This window comes from Eumetopias jubatus, unplaced genomic scaffold (assembly GCF_037043125.1).
Source record: "Eumetopias jubatus isolate StellerSeaLion01/CBP00866 unplaced genomic scaffold, mEumJub1_p1.0 scaffold_3, whole genome shotgun sequence".
Classification (NCBI taxonomy): domain Eukaryota; kingdom Metazoa; phylum Chordata; class Mammalia; order Carnivora; family Otariidae; genus Eumetopias; species Eumetopias jubatus.
The window spans coordinates 66,918,246-66,935,167 of NW_028274809.1; the positions used below are offsets into that span (position 1 = coordinate 66,918,246).

Below are 16,922 nucleotides of genomic sequence, written 5' to 3' on the forward strand. Positions count from 1 at the left end.
GAGCCCAATGCAGGGATCCATCCTAGGACCCTGGGAACATGACCTGAGCTGAAGGCAGATGCTTAACCAACTGAGCCACCCAGGCGCCCCTCTTTCTGTTGAGTTTGGTGGGCTCTCTATATTTTCCAGTATAAGTCATTTGGGTATATGACTTGCAGATATTTTCCCCTATTCTGTGGCTTGTCTTTTCATCCTCCTAACAAGGTCTTTTTAGACTTTTAATAAAGTCCAGACTTTTAATTAAGTCCAGTTTATCGATATTTAAAAAAAAATAAATCTTTTATGGATTGTGTCTTTAGTGTCATGTCTAAGAACCTTTTGCCTAAGCATTGGTCCCAAGTATTTTCTCTTGTATTTTAATAAACACTTTATAAGTTTATATTTTACATTTAGATCAGCGTTAGGTCAATTTTATAATGTGCTACTTTAGATTTTAGTATTTCCAAAGTTTGAGACACTATTTCCAAGTAGTTTTTCTAGCCAGTATTTGATAAAACCTCTAGTTAGGAAAATTCATTCCAAGGACTTTATTAGTATGCAGTGAAAGTTTTGTTTGAATGTGGTTCACCCTAACACACCACTCCCCAACAAAAATTTAAAACTTTAACAGAGACTGACTAAATGCTGTTTAATATTTACCAAAGTACATACATACATACCTTGTTTTATTGCGCTTTGCTTTATTGCGCTTTGCAGATACTGCCTTTTTTTTTTTTAAACAAATTGAAGGTTTGTGGCAACCCTGTATTGACCAAGTCATTGCCATCATTTTTCTAACAGCATTTGCTCATTTTGTGTCTCTGTGTCACATTTTGGTAATTCTTGCATTATTTCAGACTTTTTCGTTATTTGTTACAGTGATCTGTGATCAGTAATTACAACTCACTGAAAGCTCAGATGATGTTTAGTATTTTTTAGCAATATACTATTTTTTAAAATTTAATTTTCTTTAAATTCAATTAACATATAGTGTATTATTAGTTTCAGAGGTAGAGTTCAGTGATTCATCAGTCTTATATAATACCCAGTGCTCATTACATCATGTGTCCTCCTTAATGCCCATCACCCAGTTACCCCATCTCCCCATCTCCCCATCCCCCTCCCCTCCAGCAACTCAGTTTGTTTCCTATGGTTAGGAGTCTCTTATGGTTTGTCTCTCTCTCTCTGATTTTGTCTTGTTTTATTTTTCCCTCCCTTCCCCTATGCACCTCTGTTTTGTTTCTTAAATTCCACATATGAGTGAGATCATATGATAATTGTCTTTCTCTGATTGACTTAATTCGCTTAGCATAATACCTATCCTCTAGTTCCATCCACATGACTGCAAATGGCAAGATTTCATTTTTTTCCGATGGCTGAGTAATATTCCACTGTATATGTATATACCATATCTTCTTTATCCATTCATCCATCAGTGGATATCTGGACTCTTTCCATAGTTTGGCTATTGTGGACATTGCTGCTATAAACATTGGGGTACAGGTGCCCCTTCAGATCACTACATTTGTATCTTTGGGGTATGCTGAGGCTAGGACTTTTAGTACTATGTTGAACAATAGTGGTAAGAGAGGACATCCCTGTCATGTTCCCAACCTTAGGGGAAAGCTCTCAGTTTTCCCCCGTTGAGAATGATATTTGCTGTGGGCTTTCATGTATGGCTTTTATGATACTGAGTTATGTTCCCTCTATCCCTACACTGTGGAGAGTTTTAATCAAGAAAAGATGCTGTACTTTCTCAAATGCTTTTTCTGCATCTATTAAGAGGATCATATAGTTCTTGTCCTTTCTTTTATTAATATGTTATATCACCTTGATTGATTTGTGGGTGTTGAACCACCTTTGTAGCTGAGGAATAAATCCCACTTGGTCGTGGTGAATAATCTTTTTAATATACTGTTGGATCTTATTGGTTAGTATCTTGGTGAGAATTTTTGCATCCATGTTCATCAGGGATATTGGGTCTGTAATTTCTCCTTTTTGGTGGGGTCTTTGTCTGGTTTTGGGATCAAGGTAATGCTGGCCTCATAGAAAGAGTTTGGAAGTTTTCCTTCCATTTCTATTTTTTAAAGCAGCTTCAGAAGAATAGGTAATAATTCTTCTTTAAACGTTTAGAATTCCCCTGGGAAGCCATCTGGCCCTGGGCTCTTGTTTGTTGGGAGGTTTTTGATAACTGCTTCAATTTCCTTGCTGGTTATGGGTCTGTTTAGGTTTTCTGTTTCTTCCTGTTTCAGTTTTGGTAGTTTATACATATCTAGAAATGCATCCATTTCTTCCAGGTTGCCTAATTTGTTGGCATATGTTCTTATAATTGTATTCAGTGTTGGTTGTGATCTCTCCTCTTTCATTCATGATTTTTCTTTTTTTTAATTTGGGTCCTTTCTACCCAGTTTCTTTCTATAGCACTGAGCACACAGTGGGTGCCCAATAAATGTTGTTGACTGTCTTGTGACACATTGTTTATATTGCTTTCAAGTCTGTTTTTCAACTTTGCTCATTTGTTTTGATGAATTTTTTTATCTCCTCCTTTGATATGCACATTTCTACTGGAGGCTTTCCTTATCCTACCTTTGTTGATATTTGACTTTCTTAACTGAATAAAATAAACATCCCCATTAGATATTTAGAAAAGCCCAGAGACAAACTGAAATTGCAGCAACAATTATGGAACAGATGAGAAATTAAATCTTTAATTTTTAATTTATAGATACATTTTTCTAGTCTGTCTTTGTGTGGTAGTTCCTTGAGTGTGTATATATGAAGAAGAATGTATTCAACTTAGGGGCATCTGGGTGGCTCAGTCGGTTAAGCGGCTGCCTTCGGCTCACAGGTCATGATCCCAGGGTCCTGGGATAGAGCCCCACATCGGGCTCCCTGCTCAGCGGGGAGCCTGCTTCTCCCTCTCCCTCTGTCTGCTGCTCTGCCTATCTGTGCTGTCTATGTCTCTGTCAAATAAATAAATAAAATCTTTAACAACAACAACAAAAAAGAATGTACTCACTTATATCTGTACATTTTTCTGTATTATACCTCAGTGAAAATATCAAGGGAGATTTAGGCTTTCCTTTCTTTTGTATGGAATTTCCTTATTTGATAAAAGGAAGCAAAAATACTATGGGGGTTTAGATTTGGAAAAGTTATTACAAAACTTTTAAGACTACTTGTAAGATTTGTTATATTCAGTGATTCTGAGACCTTCCTAAATTTATACAAAATGGATTGACCTAAGTAGCAGCCTTTAGACAGTGTTTCAGCATTTACAAAGTTCTTATGAAGGTATATCGTCAACTTTAATTGAATACCTATTATATGTCAGGCATTATGGTAGACTAGTGGTTCTCAAACTTGGCTGCACTTTAGAATCACTTGGGGAGATTTAAAAATTCCCCCAAGCCAATTAAATCAATTTCTGGGAGGGGGACCTTTAGGCCTCAATGTTTTCTAAAACTTATCAGGTGGATTTATCATGTAGCCAAGTTTGAGAACCACTGGGCTAGACACTATGCATTACCCATTTAACCCTCTCAGCAACCTTGTGAGGTGGGATATATTGTCCAGTTTTGTGACTGAAGAAATTGTTTCAGAGAGATTAATGACCAACTAACTAATAAGCGCAGACCCAAGCACAAACCAAGATCTCTGACTTATTTCAAAATCTTGAACTCTATCAGTACCTCTTAGTGATTCATACGTAGGTTCTTTTTCCTTTTTAATTGCAAATGTGTACTTTTTTTCTATCCCCTTGTTCTTTTCTACGTGTAATATCTTAATGTTGTCACAGGGAGATTATACTATATGTATCTAGTGAGATATTTTTGTTTTCCCCCTGCCATACCACCGATACCCACCCCTCCAACCAAAGAAGGTGAAAACCAAATTATGCATTTATGATCTCAAGCATCACGAGTGTGTGTGTGTGTGTGTGTGTGTGTGTGGATAAGACCTTGGCTTAGAAACAGGAGTAAATTATTGTCCTAGCGACTTTGATAAAATGTGATATGTTGTGTGGTTTTTAGCTATTTTAGATATATAAACAAAATGCAGACTAGAAATCAGGCTTTTGGTATTGAGAATGTTCTTGGATATCACTAAATGTTGAAGAAATTTCTCAGAAATCACCTGGTGATAAGTAGAATGGGAGTGGGGAATGTGAATTATGTTATTTAGCATTTCATTAGCTGGCTACCATAGTGAATATTAAATGTTTCCTCACTAGAAATAACTTCTGGAAGTTTTATTTCTGCTATTGTAATGGATATCTGATTAAAATAGGAGAAGGGAGCCCCTTCTGTTTCTGAGTATAAGACAACTAAACCACAAAAGCTTCATTTACTCATGCTGATTTATCCTGGAAGGCCTGGTATTAAAAAGAGATTCTATTATGTCCCTGAACCTCACTTTACACAATTGCTAAGTTCCTAAAAGTAGTAAAAAAAAAAAAAAAAAAAAAAGAAGACTTGAGAGAGATATAATAAAAAATGAATAAACCAAATGAAAACTATAGTTGAATAGTTCATTCTTTAAGAAATAATTGAGCATACTCTGAAAAAGGTGATGTATTAATCAAAAATACAAAAAAGTATATTCATGATTTCTGCTTTAAAAATATCTTCTGGCAGATAAGGTGGGGTACATTGAGAACTATGCTCTAAGACACAAGGCAGCCTGGAGTACTTTATTCCTCTACTGTAGTTAGTTATTTGGCTTTCTCTTTATTCTCTCCACCATACTGTTAGTGCTAGAAGGGAAAACTTCTTTGGATTTACCCCACTTCATCTACGTAGTGTGTTAAGTTTGATAGCTCATCATAGCTACTTATTGAACAAAAGGATCTATACAAATGTCCTACTATAAATATAAACAAGATACTGAAAGATTTTAAAGTAGAAGGACTTCCGTGTGTAAAACAAGAAAGGTTCTTGAAAGACAAGGCATCCAAAGAGAGGTTGATTGTAAAGAGAATGTCCTCTTTGTGCATTGCATGAGCAGTGGATGCTTTTGAGCATAGCGGGTATGTTCAGATAGCCTGATGCCAGAACTGAGGCGGAGGGTTTATTTAGAATCGTACTTCTCTAGATTGTTGGTTAAGGAGGTGAGGCTGCAATCAAGATGTCACCTGGGGCTCAAGTCTCAGCCTAGGTGGGATCAGCTTTAAAGCTCACAGTCATGGCTGTTGGCAGTTTGCAAGTCCTCCTTAACTGTTGGCCAGAGACAAAGGGAAGCTGACAACATGGTAGCGGGCTTCCCTTAGAGTGAGTGAGTGTCTAAAACTGACACCACAGTCTTTTGGTAACCTAATCTCAGAAGTGACATTCTTTGCTACATTCTGTTCACTGAACATGAGTCACTAAATCTAACCCACATTCAATGAGAGGGGATTACACAAGGAGCCAGGGTTACTGGGGGCCATCTTAGAGGCTCTCTATCACAGTAATATATGTCATTTAACAAAGTATGTAAAAAATTATTTGGTATGTAATCGATATAAAAATATTACTAATAGATATTTAATATTTTGGTACTTAGCTTACAAAATGCAGTGTGTATTTTACACTTACAGCACATCTCCATTCAGATGGTATATTTTCTTTCTTTTTTTTTTAAGATTTTATTTATTTATTTGACAGAGAGAGGCACAGCAGGAGAGGGAACACAAGCAGGGGGTGTGGGGGAGGGAGAAGCAAGCTTCCCACATAGAAGGGAGCCCGATGCGGAGCTCCATCCCAGGACCCTGGGATCATGACCAGAGCCAAAGGCAGATGCTTAACACCTGAGCCACCCAGGCACCCTCTTTTTTTTTTTTTTTAAATTGTATTTATTTGAGAGAGAGATCACAAGCAGCAGGGAGGGGCAGAAGGAAAAGCAGGCTCCCCGCTGAGCAAGGAACCCTATGCGGGACTGGATCCCAGGACGTCGGGATCATGGCCCGAAGGCAGACATCCAACCCATCGAGCCACCCAGGAGCCCCAGATGGTGTATTTTCATTTGAAGGACTTGATCTGTATGTAGTTATCATAAAATTTATAGTTAAAAAATAGATCCACACACCTGAGTTCCAAATATACTTAAATGCAACTGAATCAAGTACTGGTTTTAAAATAGAAATTAAATTGAACTAAAAGTATAATCCCTCAGTCACACTAGTCATGTCTCAAGTGCTTAATAGCCACATGGCTACCATACTGGGTATCAGAGTTCTGGAAGTTTGGCTGCAAAAGGAAGGAGGGAAATAAAATGATGCTTGGAAGGAACAGGAAAGTGGAAATTATGATAATAGAAATCAGTGCACTTTGTGTGTGTGTGTGTGTGTGTGTGTGTGTGTGTGTGTGTGTTCGTGTTCTGGGGAGAAGGAAAGAAATCTAGGGTGATAGAAACCCAGGATATAGTTAACATGTTTGGATTATTGATCAGATTTGAGTGGAGGTGCAGTGAGTACAAAAACCCTGAAGTGATGAATGGCTTGTGGTAAGTACCTTGTATTCTGAGTGTTGAAATGTGAAAGCATTGAGTGTGGGAGACTGAAACCAGAGGCTTTTCAAACTGTTTTTTGAGTTTGTCACTCTGTTCATTATTTTTTACTAGTGTGTATGCCAAGACAGAGAAAGGCACTTGGAAATGGAACCATTTCCTGTGAGCTCAGAGGAGAGAGACCCTTTCCTGACCAGGACCAGAGTGTTCTCAGAATAGAAAGAGCTCCCTGGGCATGGAGTTTCTGTCCATGCCACTCTTTCAATCAAATGTTATTTGTAAATTATCACAGAAAGTTTCTTTTCCTTCTCCATTTTGGTGACCAATAGTACTACTGTAGTATGCAGGCTAGATGGCATGCAAAAATACTACTTGTGCCCTGCCCTCAGGTCTAAGATATCTGGGCTGCCATTTTTGGTCTCTAAACATTATTATGCACAGATCTCTGTATGTTAGATGTGGAAAGGGACCTGAGATCATCTAGTTTGATACCTGTATTTTGTAAATGAAGGAATGGAGGACCAGAGAAATGATTAACCTAGGGTAACACAAGTAGCATTTAGGATCCTCCCCTGCTTTTTGATTCCCAGTACATTGTGTCCACAGCTCCACCTGGAGAAGTAGCAGTTTCTGTTGGTGTGAGTGGGCATTTGCACATCTAGCATCTGCATTCCTATTTAAATATCAGGGATTATTTAGATGGCCCTTGTTAAGGTTATCGAGAGGGTTTGGTACCATGTTCCGTGCGCGCTTTGGAGCAAGTTTCTTAACTTCTGTAAACCCCAGTTAAAGGGCAATGACCACTGCCTCATGAAATCAAATGTAGCAAAAAGCCTCCTGCACAGTGCTTAGTGGTAGATATTAAGTAATGGCTCCCGTTTTTCTTCTCTACCACTTGGCTTTTGCTCATTCATTTTTTGTTGTTATTTTGTATGAATGTTTCAGCTCCCAAAGGGATGATATAGTATAAGGGTTAAAAGAGCACTGGCTTTAGAATCCAACAACTTGGTTTTAGATCTCCATTCCAGCACTGATAGCTAAGTTCTTTAAACACGCTGCACATCAGTTTTCTACATCTGGAACATGACAATGGGCGCACTTACCGTATACAGGGCTGTGAGGATGAGTTAGTAGGGCAATTTCCACCACCAAGTCAGCACTCAAGTGTTCTCTGTTGTTGGTGATGTGGTAATAAAATAGGATGAAGCTATTTTATTTTTCTATTGTGTCTGTTGGAGGCATTTTGGGGACATGAAGGCACTAGCACTTAATAAGTGCTGACTTTGATGTGAAGAATACCTTTGCCTCTTTATTTGGTACATTATGCCAGATGTATCCGAGAGAGGAGTTCCATTAAGTTATTCTTCCCTCATATTAATCACGGTCCTCACTGGTCACGTTAAGCCGTAGCTATAACATCTGAGTTCTGACCCACAGCAAGTTACTGGGCAAAATGGAGGAGGTTTCTTTCCAATCTAGAATTCAGTCTGTTCCAATTTAATCCTGTCTCCCCACCCCCTTCAATAGGCAGGAGATTTAAAATCTTCCTGAGGATTGAATACTTTTAACTATGTTGGTCTCTTTGAACTTCTTATATCTCTGACTGGTCATAAAATAGTTGATTCTCAGCAATCCACCAAGCTCTCATTCTCCTGTGAACTCATGGAACTGATAGAACCCTCCCTCTTCTCTTTTCTTCCCTCCATTAAATTGACAAACACTTATAGACCACCCTGTCTTGCTGCACTTAACATTCTAGGTGCTAGCAGAGAATGAGAAAGGCCAGGTCCCAGCTGTCACGGAATTTTCATTCTAGAGGCTAACATCAAATAATACACAAGTGAATACATGAATGGACAGGATGATATCAGATAGTGATAAATGTGATGAATACAAAACAGTCACGTGACAAATAGGGACAGATGGGTGGAGATCGACATTGGCTTGTCTTTTGTGTGGTCAGAGAATACCTCTCTCAGGAAACATTTGATCTGTAGTCTGAATGAGGTCAGGGAGCAGGCAATTTGAAGTTCTATGGTTAAGAGCACTTTGGTTAGAGGGAGCAGCCATGTGAATCCTCAGAGAGAAGGGTTTGGTCTGTTTGAAGGAAGCCAGTGTGAATTACACGCGGAGTTGAAACAGAGTAATCTGAGGGGAGCTCGAGGTTTGCAGAGTCTAGGTCAGTGCTTTTGGAGACTCCCATGCATCAGAATCACTTGGGAGTTGTCAAATGCAAGTTGTAGGGCTCTACCCCCAGTGTTTCTGTTTATGTGGGTCTGAGGCAGGACCTGAAAATGTGCATTTCTAACAGGGTGCCTGGCGTCGCTGCTTCTGCTCTGAAATCATACCTTGACAGCCACCAAGATGGCTCATCTAGGGCCTTGGAAGCCAAGGATAAGAATTTGGGTTTTATTCTCAGTGCATTTGGAGGCCGGTGAAGGATCATAGGTGGGAGGTGATCAGATTTACATATTTAAATGATCACTCCTGACTACTGCAGAGAGTAGATTTTAAGGCACAAGAAGAAAAACAGGAGAGACCAGTCAGGAGGCTATTGCAACTGTCCAAACAAGAGATGATGCTTTAATTGCCAGGGTGGTAACAGAGAAGCTGGTGACAAGTACACAGATTCAGGGTGTGTTTAGAGTTAAGAGCCCACAGGACTTGATAGTGGCTTGGAAATAGAAGAGAGTGACAGAGAGGAATCAAAATATACCTAGGACTTTTGCTTGAGTTAATGGGATGTTTAGTATAGTGCCATTTACAGGCATGGGGAATAGTGGGGGAGGTTTGGATGAGAATGGGGATGAGGAGTGGAGAGGAGAATCAACAAGAGTATGGGTTATGAGATACATATTGAACATCCAAATGGAGATGACCATGAAACTATTGGGCATATAGATCAGAGTCCAATAAACAGGTCAGGATTGGGCAAATGAATTTGAGCGAGTCCTCAACTTAACAGATGATAGTTAAAGCCTTGGAGTTTGACGAAATCATCTGGAGGTGAGAGTTGTAGAAAGAGAAAAGGGCAGGGAAGGAGCCTGGGCAGGGAGATGAGGGCATTGTGATTGAGGAGTGACAGTGAAGAAGGAAGAACATAGTAGATTGTGTTGTCACACAAAGAAGCTGAGGGAAAAGAATTCCAAGCACAGTTGCTGCACAGCTATGAAGTGTGTCCTTATTGGAATTTAGGAACTTACTCAAATGTAACTGAGATGACTCAGGTAATTGTCTATTAGGTTTGGACACACATAGGTGATTAGTGACCTTGACAAGAGAAGTGTCTATTAAGAGTCATATAATTTTTGGGGTCTCCTTTTGTTGCCTTTCATTTATTGCTTATCTTTTAAAGCCACTTTGCTGTATTCACTCTACTTCATATAAGCTCATCAAGAAAGGGACCTTTTGTTGTTTTTTTTTTTTTTAAAGATTTTTATTTATTTATTTGAGAGAGAGAATGAGATAGCATGAGAGGGGAGAGGGTCAGAGGGAGAAGCAGACTCCCTGCTGAGCAGGGAGCCCAATGTGGGACTCGATCCCGGGACTCCAGGATCATGAACTGAGCTGAAGGCAGCCGCCCAACCAACTGAGCCACCCAGGCGCCCTGGACCTTTTGTTGTTCTTAATTGCATTCCCTCAAGCATGTAGCACAATGTTATGCCCACCATTGGAACAGATTTTTATTGAATACAATCTTCTCTTATTTCATTAAACCCAGGAAGAGACACTAAGAAATTGCTTTGAGGAATCGGTCTGCAATTTATAGCTGAAATGCGTGGTTTAGGGGCCACCAGACATGGCCAGTTATTTTGAAGGGCTGCCTCACCAACACTTACAGTCATCATACATCTTTTTTGGGAGCCCTCTATACTGAGAGAGGGTGGCTGTTCAATTTCTTTTTGGTCATTAGAATGTAATATGTAAAAAGCCTATTGTTTTAAGACTTATTATTCCACTTTTACATTTTTGTCTTTAATATTGAAGCTGTATTTTGTATAGTACTTACCTGAGTGAATCTATAGGAATACTCTATAAATATAGCAAACACATGAGATCCCACTGAACTTGAGTAGCTTCTTAACGGATGTACGTATATCTCATAGATAATTTAAAGCTTCTTTTTGTTCAAACTAAGAGGTATTTGAGTAGATTTCTGTTGTTTTGCTGAACTCATTTATTGCTTCTTTTCATTTCTTTTAAGGATATTAATATTGACAGAGATGGAATAATGTTTACAATGGGCACATGAGGAACGCCTGGGTGGTTCAGTCGGTTGAGCAGCCAACTCTTGGTTTAGGCTCAGGTCCGTGATCTCAGGATTAGAGACTGATATGGGGCTCCACACTGGGGATGGAGCCTGCTTAAGATTCTCTTTCTCCCTCCCCCTCTACCCCTCTCCCACTCCGTGTGTGTGTGTGTGTGTGTGTGTGTGTGTGTGTGTGTGTCTCAAATCTTTTAAAAAAATGGGCATATGATTTTGAAGTGCTTTATAAATCAAGTGATAAAAAAACCAATCAGTAGTAGTAGGATACCGATTGAATTCTGTGTTAAAATTATGTTTTGATATTTTAAAAATGTTATTGCCTAGGGTGAAATTGTACCTTAATTTTCATTATGAAAATTGAATATAATATTGAGATAATTTTAAGGAATAAGGCAATATTTTTTGGGGGGGTGATGTATACGTTTATTACCTTGATTATGGTGATGGCAACATGAGTGTATGCCTATGTACAAACTTATCAAATTGCAACATTAATAATGTGCAGTTTTTTTGTATACCAATTATACCTCTAGCTGAGGGGGGAAAACAATTATGTGCTTCAAAGAGAAACATGCATTCATATGTAAATCAATTGTAAATGAGAGTATAGATGTAAATAATACTGCTCAATTCACCATATTCATTTGTGAAGTTATATCTTGTTATTTTTAAGCCTTGATTAATGAATTTTTGTCCAGACCTAGAGGAGTTTTCTGTATCCTTTCAGTATAACTTCCCCTCCACCACCCTTGTGTGAAATTTGCTATTGTTTTCTGTTATGGGTAGCAGGCTCTATAGTGTGAAAACTGATAGTCAACCTAGGCCACTGGTGAAGAAGAGCTTATGTGAAAATCCCCTGGGTAGGAAAACTGGCTCAAACATTCCTATTTAAAAGGGATGGGATGGGGTGGGGGTGGGGGGTTGCCTGGGTAGCTCAGGTGGGTAAGTGTCTGCCTTGGGCTCAGGTCATGATTTCAGGCTCAGGGTGGATTCTCATGGCTGGAGCCCGGTGTCAAGCTACTCCTTTAGCAGGGAGTCTACTTCTTCTCCGTGGGCACTGTCCCCCCGCCCCACCACCACACACACCCCGCCCTGCTCCTGCTCTCTTGCTCTCAAATAAATAAAGTCTTAAAAAAATAAAAGGGATGGGGCACTTCAGTGACATTTACTGTGACTTTAAAATATTAATGAAAACTAGTATTCTTAAGCAGTAAATTATAATTGTTATTGCCTGTTGATGTCTTTTTTTTTTTTGGTATTACCAGAATTTCCTACACCTGGATTAGGTTATAAATTTTGATTATTTTCACTATAGCTTTGGCTTTGGGTGACATTTAATTTTGTTATTGCTTCTATTGCTTCAGATCATCTCAATCAAAAAATTAACATTGGAAGAGATGTGAGTAGGTAAAAGGTATTTTAAAAATTTTGCTGGTGAATAAAAGGCTGTTAAAGTCTAAAAGCTTCTCAGGATTCAGACCAAATCCAGGCCTCGACCCAGTATTCTTCTCGCTAGACTACATTGTGTAGTAAGCAAACTTTAATTTGCAGACACATTCCCAAATTTAATGTAAATGGATCACAATAAAGAACCAACATACAAATGACCCTACAGGTTCTGCCTGCCTAAAGTCTACTTTTCTTTCAAGAACTGAGTCATATATCTCTTCTCTATGAAGTATACCTTCCCACCCCCATAAAGCTAGTTTCAGCATGCTCTCATTGCTCTGAATTTTTAAGGTTACTCATCTATTTTATGACACTTATTTTTTCCTTTGAATTCATTATATAATTACTTAGACATTGCATCTACCCCAGTTGAATTTCTGGTTCACTGTAGGAAGATCTTGGTCTGATGACCAATATGCTTTCCAATTATCACGGCCAAACGTGACAAATACTTTATTATTTGAATAATAGGGAACACCAAGATTTTTTTTTTTTTTTAAGATCTTCTTTATTTGACAGAGAGAGACATGGCGAGAGAGGGAACACAAGCAGGGGGAGTGGGAGAGGGAGAAGCAGGCTTCCCATTGAGCAGGGAGCCTAAAGACATGTGGCTCGATCCCAGGACCCTGGGATCATGACCTGATGAGCCGAAGGCAGACGCTTAACAACTGAGCCACCCAGGCGCCCCCAAGATTTTCTTAATAGAAGTTCTATGTAACTACTATTTTAACTAGTGCTTTGTTCTGCTCTCCCTTTATAAGTAGGCTTATCTTTAGTAATTGAAGATGAGTTTTCATCACAGACTCAAAGTACTTTAAGAAATAAGAGTCACACATAGAACGTTAAAACTGTTAATCAGAGTTCGTTGTGGTGTGCAGTAGAAAGGAAAGACGTCCCAGGGAATTGTGACTCACTCCAGACCTTGAAGGATAAAGAATATGTGTAAATGTAGAGAGGATGGGGAGGGATGGGCCACATTTGGAGATGAAATAGTGCCTGAAGTGATGAAGGCCGGCTCTGGGCAGAGGATGGTGGCAGCAGGAGGTACCTGTCAGACCCCAGTACTGCCACTCTCTGAAGCCAAGTCCACTGTGAACAGAGTTGTCCCTGCTGCTTTACCTCCCTGCCTGTGGCAGTTGGGCTTCTCTTCAGCCTTCCTGATGAAACCCTTAAAGCCCTCAGTTTCCCAGTTATTTCTTGCTAATAAATCCCATGTGTATTTTTTAGTACTCATTGTCTTAAAAATAAAATATAATCAATGTCTAAAAACCCAACAGGTGATTCTGATATAAAAGCTCATTCTCTTCCTTGGTGGGGCAACTTTTTCTTCCCAGTTATATGCATTTAGGTACCTCTTCTTTTGTGGGGAATAATCACTGATGTAAACATTCTTTCATTCATTCAATAAATGAGTGTCTGCTGTGTGGCAGGCATTGTTCCAGAAATTCTATGCATTTGCAAATATGTGTGACACAGGGCAGTCCCTACTGTCATGTAATTAATTACTCTTTAATGGAAGAAGACATGATAAACAAGTATGTTACTGGCTGATAAGTCCTAAGACAAAAAATAAAACAAATAGAGGTACTATCTTAAAGTTAGGAGCAGACCCTGTGAGGATCTTGAGTCAGGAATGTAAAAATAGAGGGGGTGGGGATTATTCTAGGTGTGTTCAAGGAAAGGGCAAGAGATACAGTAGTGGAGGACCATGAGCCCAGGGAAAGAGGAAATTGGAGAGACCAGAGGTAAGAGAGGACAAATTAAAGGACTCCAGGTCTTATTCTGGGTGAAGTCAGAAGTCATTGGAGGGAATGAGAGGGAGCATGGTGATCTGACTTAATGATTTCAGAGGATCCCTCCGGCAGCTATGTTGAGAATAGAATGTGAAGTGGCTATGCTGGGAGCTGGGAGACCGCTTAGCAGCTTGAAGAGAGGTGTTTGTTGATGGACTGGATTGCAGCTCTGTGTGTTAGGGGATTTTTTTGGCTTGAGCAACTGGAAGAATTGTGATTTACTGAGATGGGAAGACTTAGAAAAGGATTTGGTTTGGAGGAGCTGGGAAGAGGAATCGGAAGTTAAATTAAGTTGGAGATTCCAGTTAGTCTTATGACTCCAGATGTCAAGTAGGTGTTGGATTTACAAATCTGGATTTGAAGGGAGAGATCCAAGGTGAATATTTGGCGTTTAAAATTTTCTTCATACAGATTTTGCAAAATTCTTGTTATATACAATTTTTCTAAGATTCATTTTTGTTGCTATTGTAAAATAAGTTTTTTTTATTATACTTTCTGACTAGTTTTGCATTTGTTTATATAGGCCATTGACTTTAGCGTGTTTATATACCAAGCTGCTTTACTGAATTCTCTTATTTATCAAAGTTTTAAAAAATTGATTCACTGATTTCTCACCTCCTTTGACTTTTCTGTGTATTTTTACCAAACTCTTCAGTTCTGTGAAGTACCAGTTTCTTTCATGGCTCCATTTGATGTCCTGTGCCTGAAATATCAATTATTTCTTGTTTTATTTCCTGTGAGTTTCTATTCATTCCCCTAAACTCAACTCATGTTTCCCATCTATAAGACATTTCTGGGTTCCTAGGAAAGTTTCTCTTTCCATGAGCTTCTCTTTCCATCACTTGTGTATCTACATTGGAGCAATCATCAAACTTTATCATGATTTTGTATCTATCCATCAGTCTGTTGGAGGTTTGAACTCTTTTAGGGTAGGAACTGGGTCTTACCATTTTTACATCCCCAGTGTTTAGCTGAATCTGCTACATAATTGTCTGTTACAGGGTTATTGTATGTTGAATACATGAGTAGTTAATTTCTACATATTAAAAACATTTTGAAATTTGATAAAGTTTTTCTTTATATAGATTTTATAAATGTGTTAAATTTATTGTAACTTTTAAAAATTCATTTTTGTCACTAGTGTAAAAGAAATATTTTTCTCAAGTGCATTATATCTCTGCAATTATATTCTTAAAAATTGAAGGGCTATTATTAGAAAATTAATATACAGTGTAGGAAACTTGTTTCTGCTTTTCGTGCTGTCAAGTGCATAAAGGTGCTTGGATTTATGAGACCTTAAATTTTGAAAATACTAAATGGGTGGATGTTACATATTTATTATAAAGAAGCTCTTTTATCTTGTTTGGTTTTTACTTTGTGTAAGAAATGGGGAGAGGGAGGAATTAAACTTTATATTTTTCTGGAAAGCAGTAGTAGTTATTCTTTGAAAAGCAATTAGCTTTTCATAAAGGCAACATTTTTAAAAGCTTTAATTTGCATTACTTAAAAATAGGTATATGTCATTACTAGTAGTTACTTTATATTTGTTTTTATGTTTTATTTTTTCAACCCATCAAGTCATTGAATTGGCCCATGTGAATTTTTTCAGGATGTCTACTACCTGTTTCTGTTATAAATAGGTTAAGAGGTTGCCCTAGTGACACTGTAACATTTATTAGAGTAATTATTGATAGAATTTTTTTCACTGAAGCAGAAATATATTTTAGCAAATAACCAATCACAGTTCATTGTTCATTGCTAAGTGCAATGGAAAATATAGCATGCTTCTTTCTTGCAGGGAGTTATAAATGTAGGCAGAGAGAGGAAACTGGTACCCAGGAAAAAAATGGAAAAGATGTTAAATTTATGGAATGTTGTTTATGCTATATAGGGAGAGACTCTCTATGTTGAGGGGTGAGAGGAGGGTAGTTTCAGCTAGACCTCAAAGAGTAGGTAGGGGTTATCTGGATAGAGAGGCAGAACACAATAGATTGGAAACAAATAGAATGAAAGGCACATAGGTAAGAGCTGTTTTGAGGTGTGAGAATGAGATGCTGATCTCCATCCTGACACAGTAAGGATTTTTATAGTTTATCTCATCAAAGAAAATGTTACACTCTTGCTTTACTGTAATAAAACCACATTAATTGAACTTAATGGAGGTGAATATCAAATCTGTTTATTATCATGTTTCTTTTTATTACCAAATGATGAGGTCATATTGTTGAAAACAAAAGAAAATGCCAATTAAAGAAGGCAAAAAAAAATTCTTAATTCCAACATCTCTAATACACAGTAAACATTTTGGTGCACTTTTTTTTCTAGATGTGAAAAACATGGACACACACATTGTGTTTTTATTAAGTTAGATCATATTAGAAAGTTATTTTAAAAATCGATAGATTTTATTTTCTGTGTTTTGTTTTTATTTAAGGAGAAAACCAAAAGCTAAGGCACCACGTCCCCCAGCTGAGACCAGATATGTTGATGCCTCTTCAGTTGATGATCCTGTAGAATCCTCTGCTTGCATCATGGAACAGAAAGAAAACACGACAGATAAAGACATTGAACTCTCAGTGGTGCTACCTGGGGATATTATCAAATCGACTACTGTTCATGGCAGGTACAATGCAGTAAATGAAAGAGCAGGAATTCCTTTTCTTCTTCTGTCATTGATACCCTCTGTTGTATATGTACTTTTGATTTCTTCTTTGACAAAATACTTCATTCATCACTCAGGTATCTGGTCAATATGCTAAAAGGTGATAACTTGTTTCTAATAATATTTTAGCACCAATGCTATGAATTCCACAATCCCAGTCAAGTGACTCTTGAAATTTAGAACCATTTTTTTCTTTTGCTACTTATTTAATAAGTTTTCTTTAAAAAAAAAAAAAGTCTTTCCCAGAGGAACCGTCATTGGTTATATTAATTTTGTTCAGCCCAAC

At 38.1% G+C, this 16,922-nt stretch overlaps 1 protein-coding gene across 1 annotated transcript in view; it reads left to right on the forward strand.

Annotated features, from left to right (window-relative positions):
* Positions 1-16,922, forward strand: part of COBLL1 (cordon-bleu WH2 repeat protein like 1) — a 98,782-nt gene that overhangs the window by 21,243 nt on the left and 60,617 nt on the right. The window contains exon 2 of the mRNA XM_088021959.1: positions 16,409-16,597. Coding sequence (XP_087878085.1) covers positions 16,409-16,597 — 189 coding nt within the window. The remainder of the gene's footprint in view (positions 1-16,408; positions 16,598-16,922) is intronic.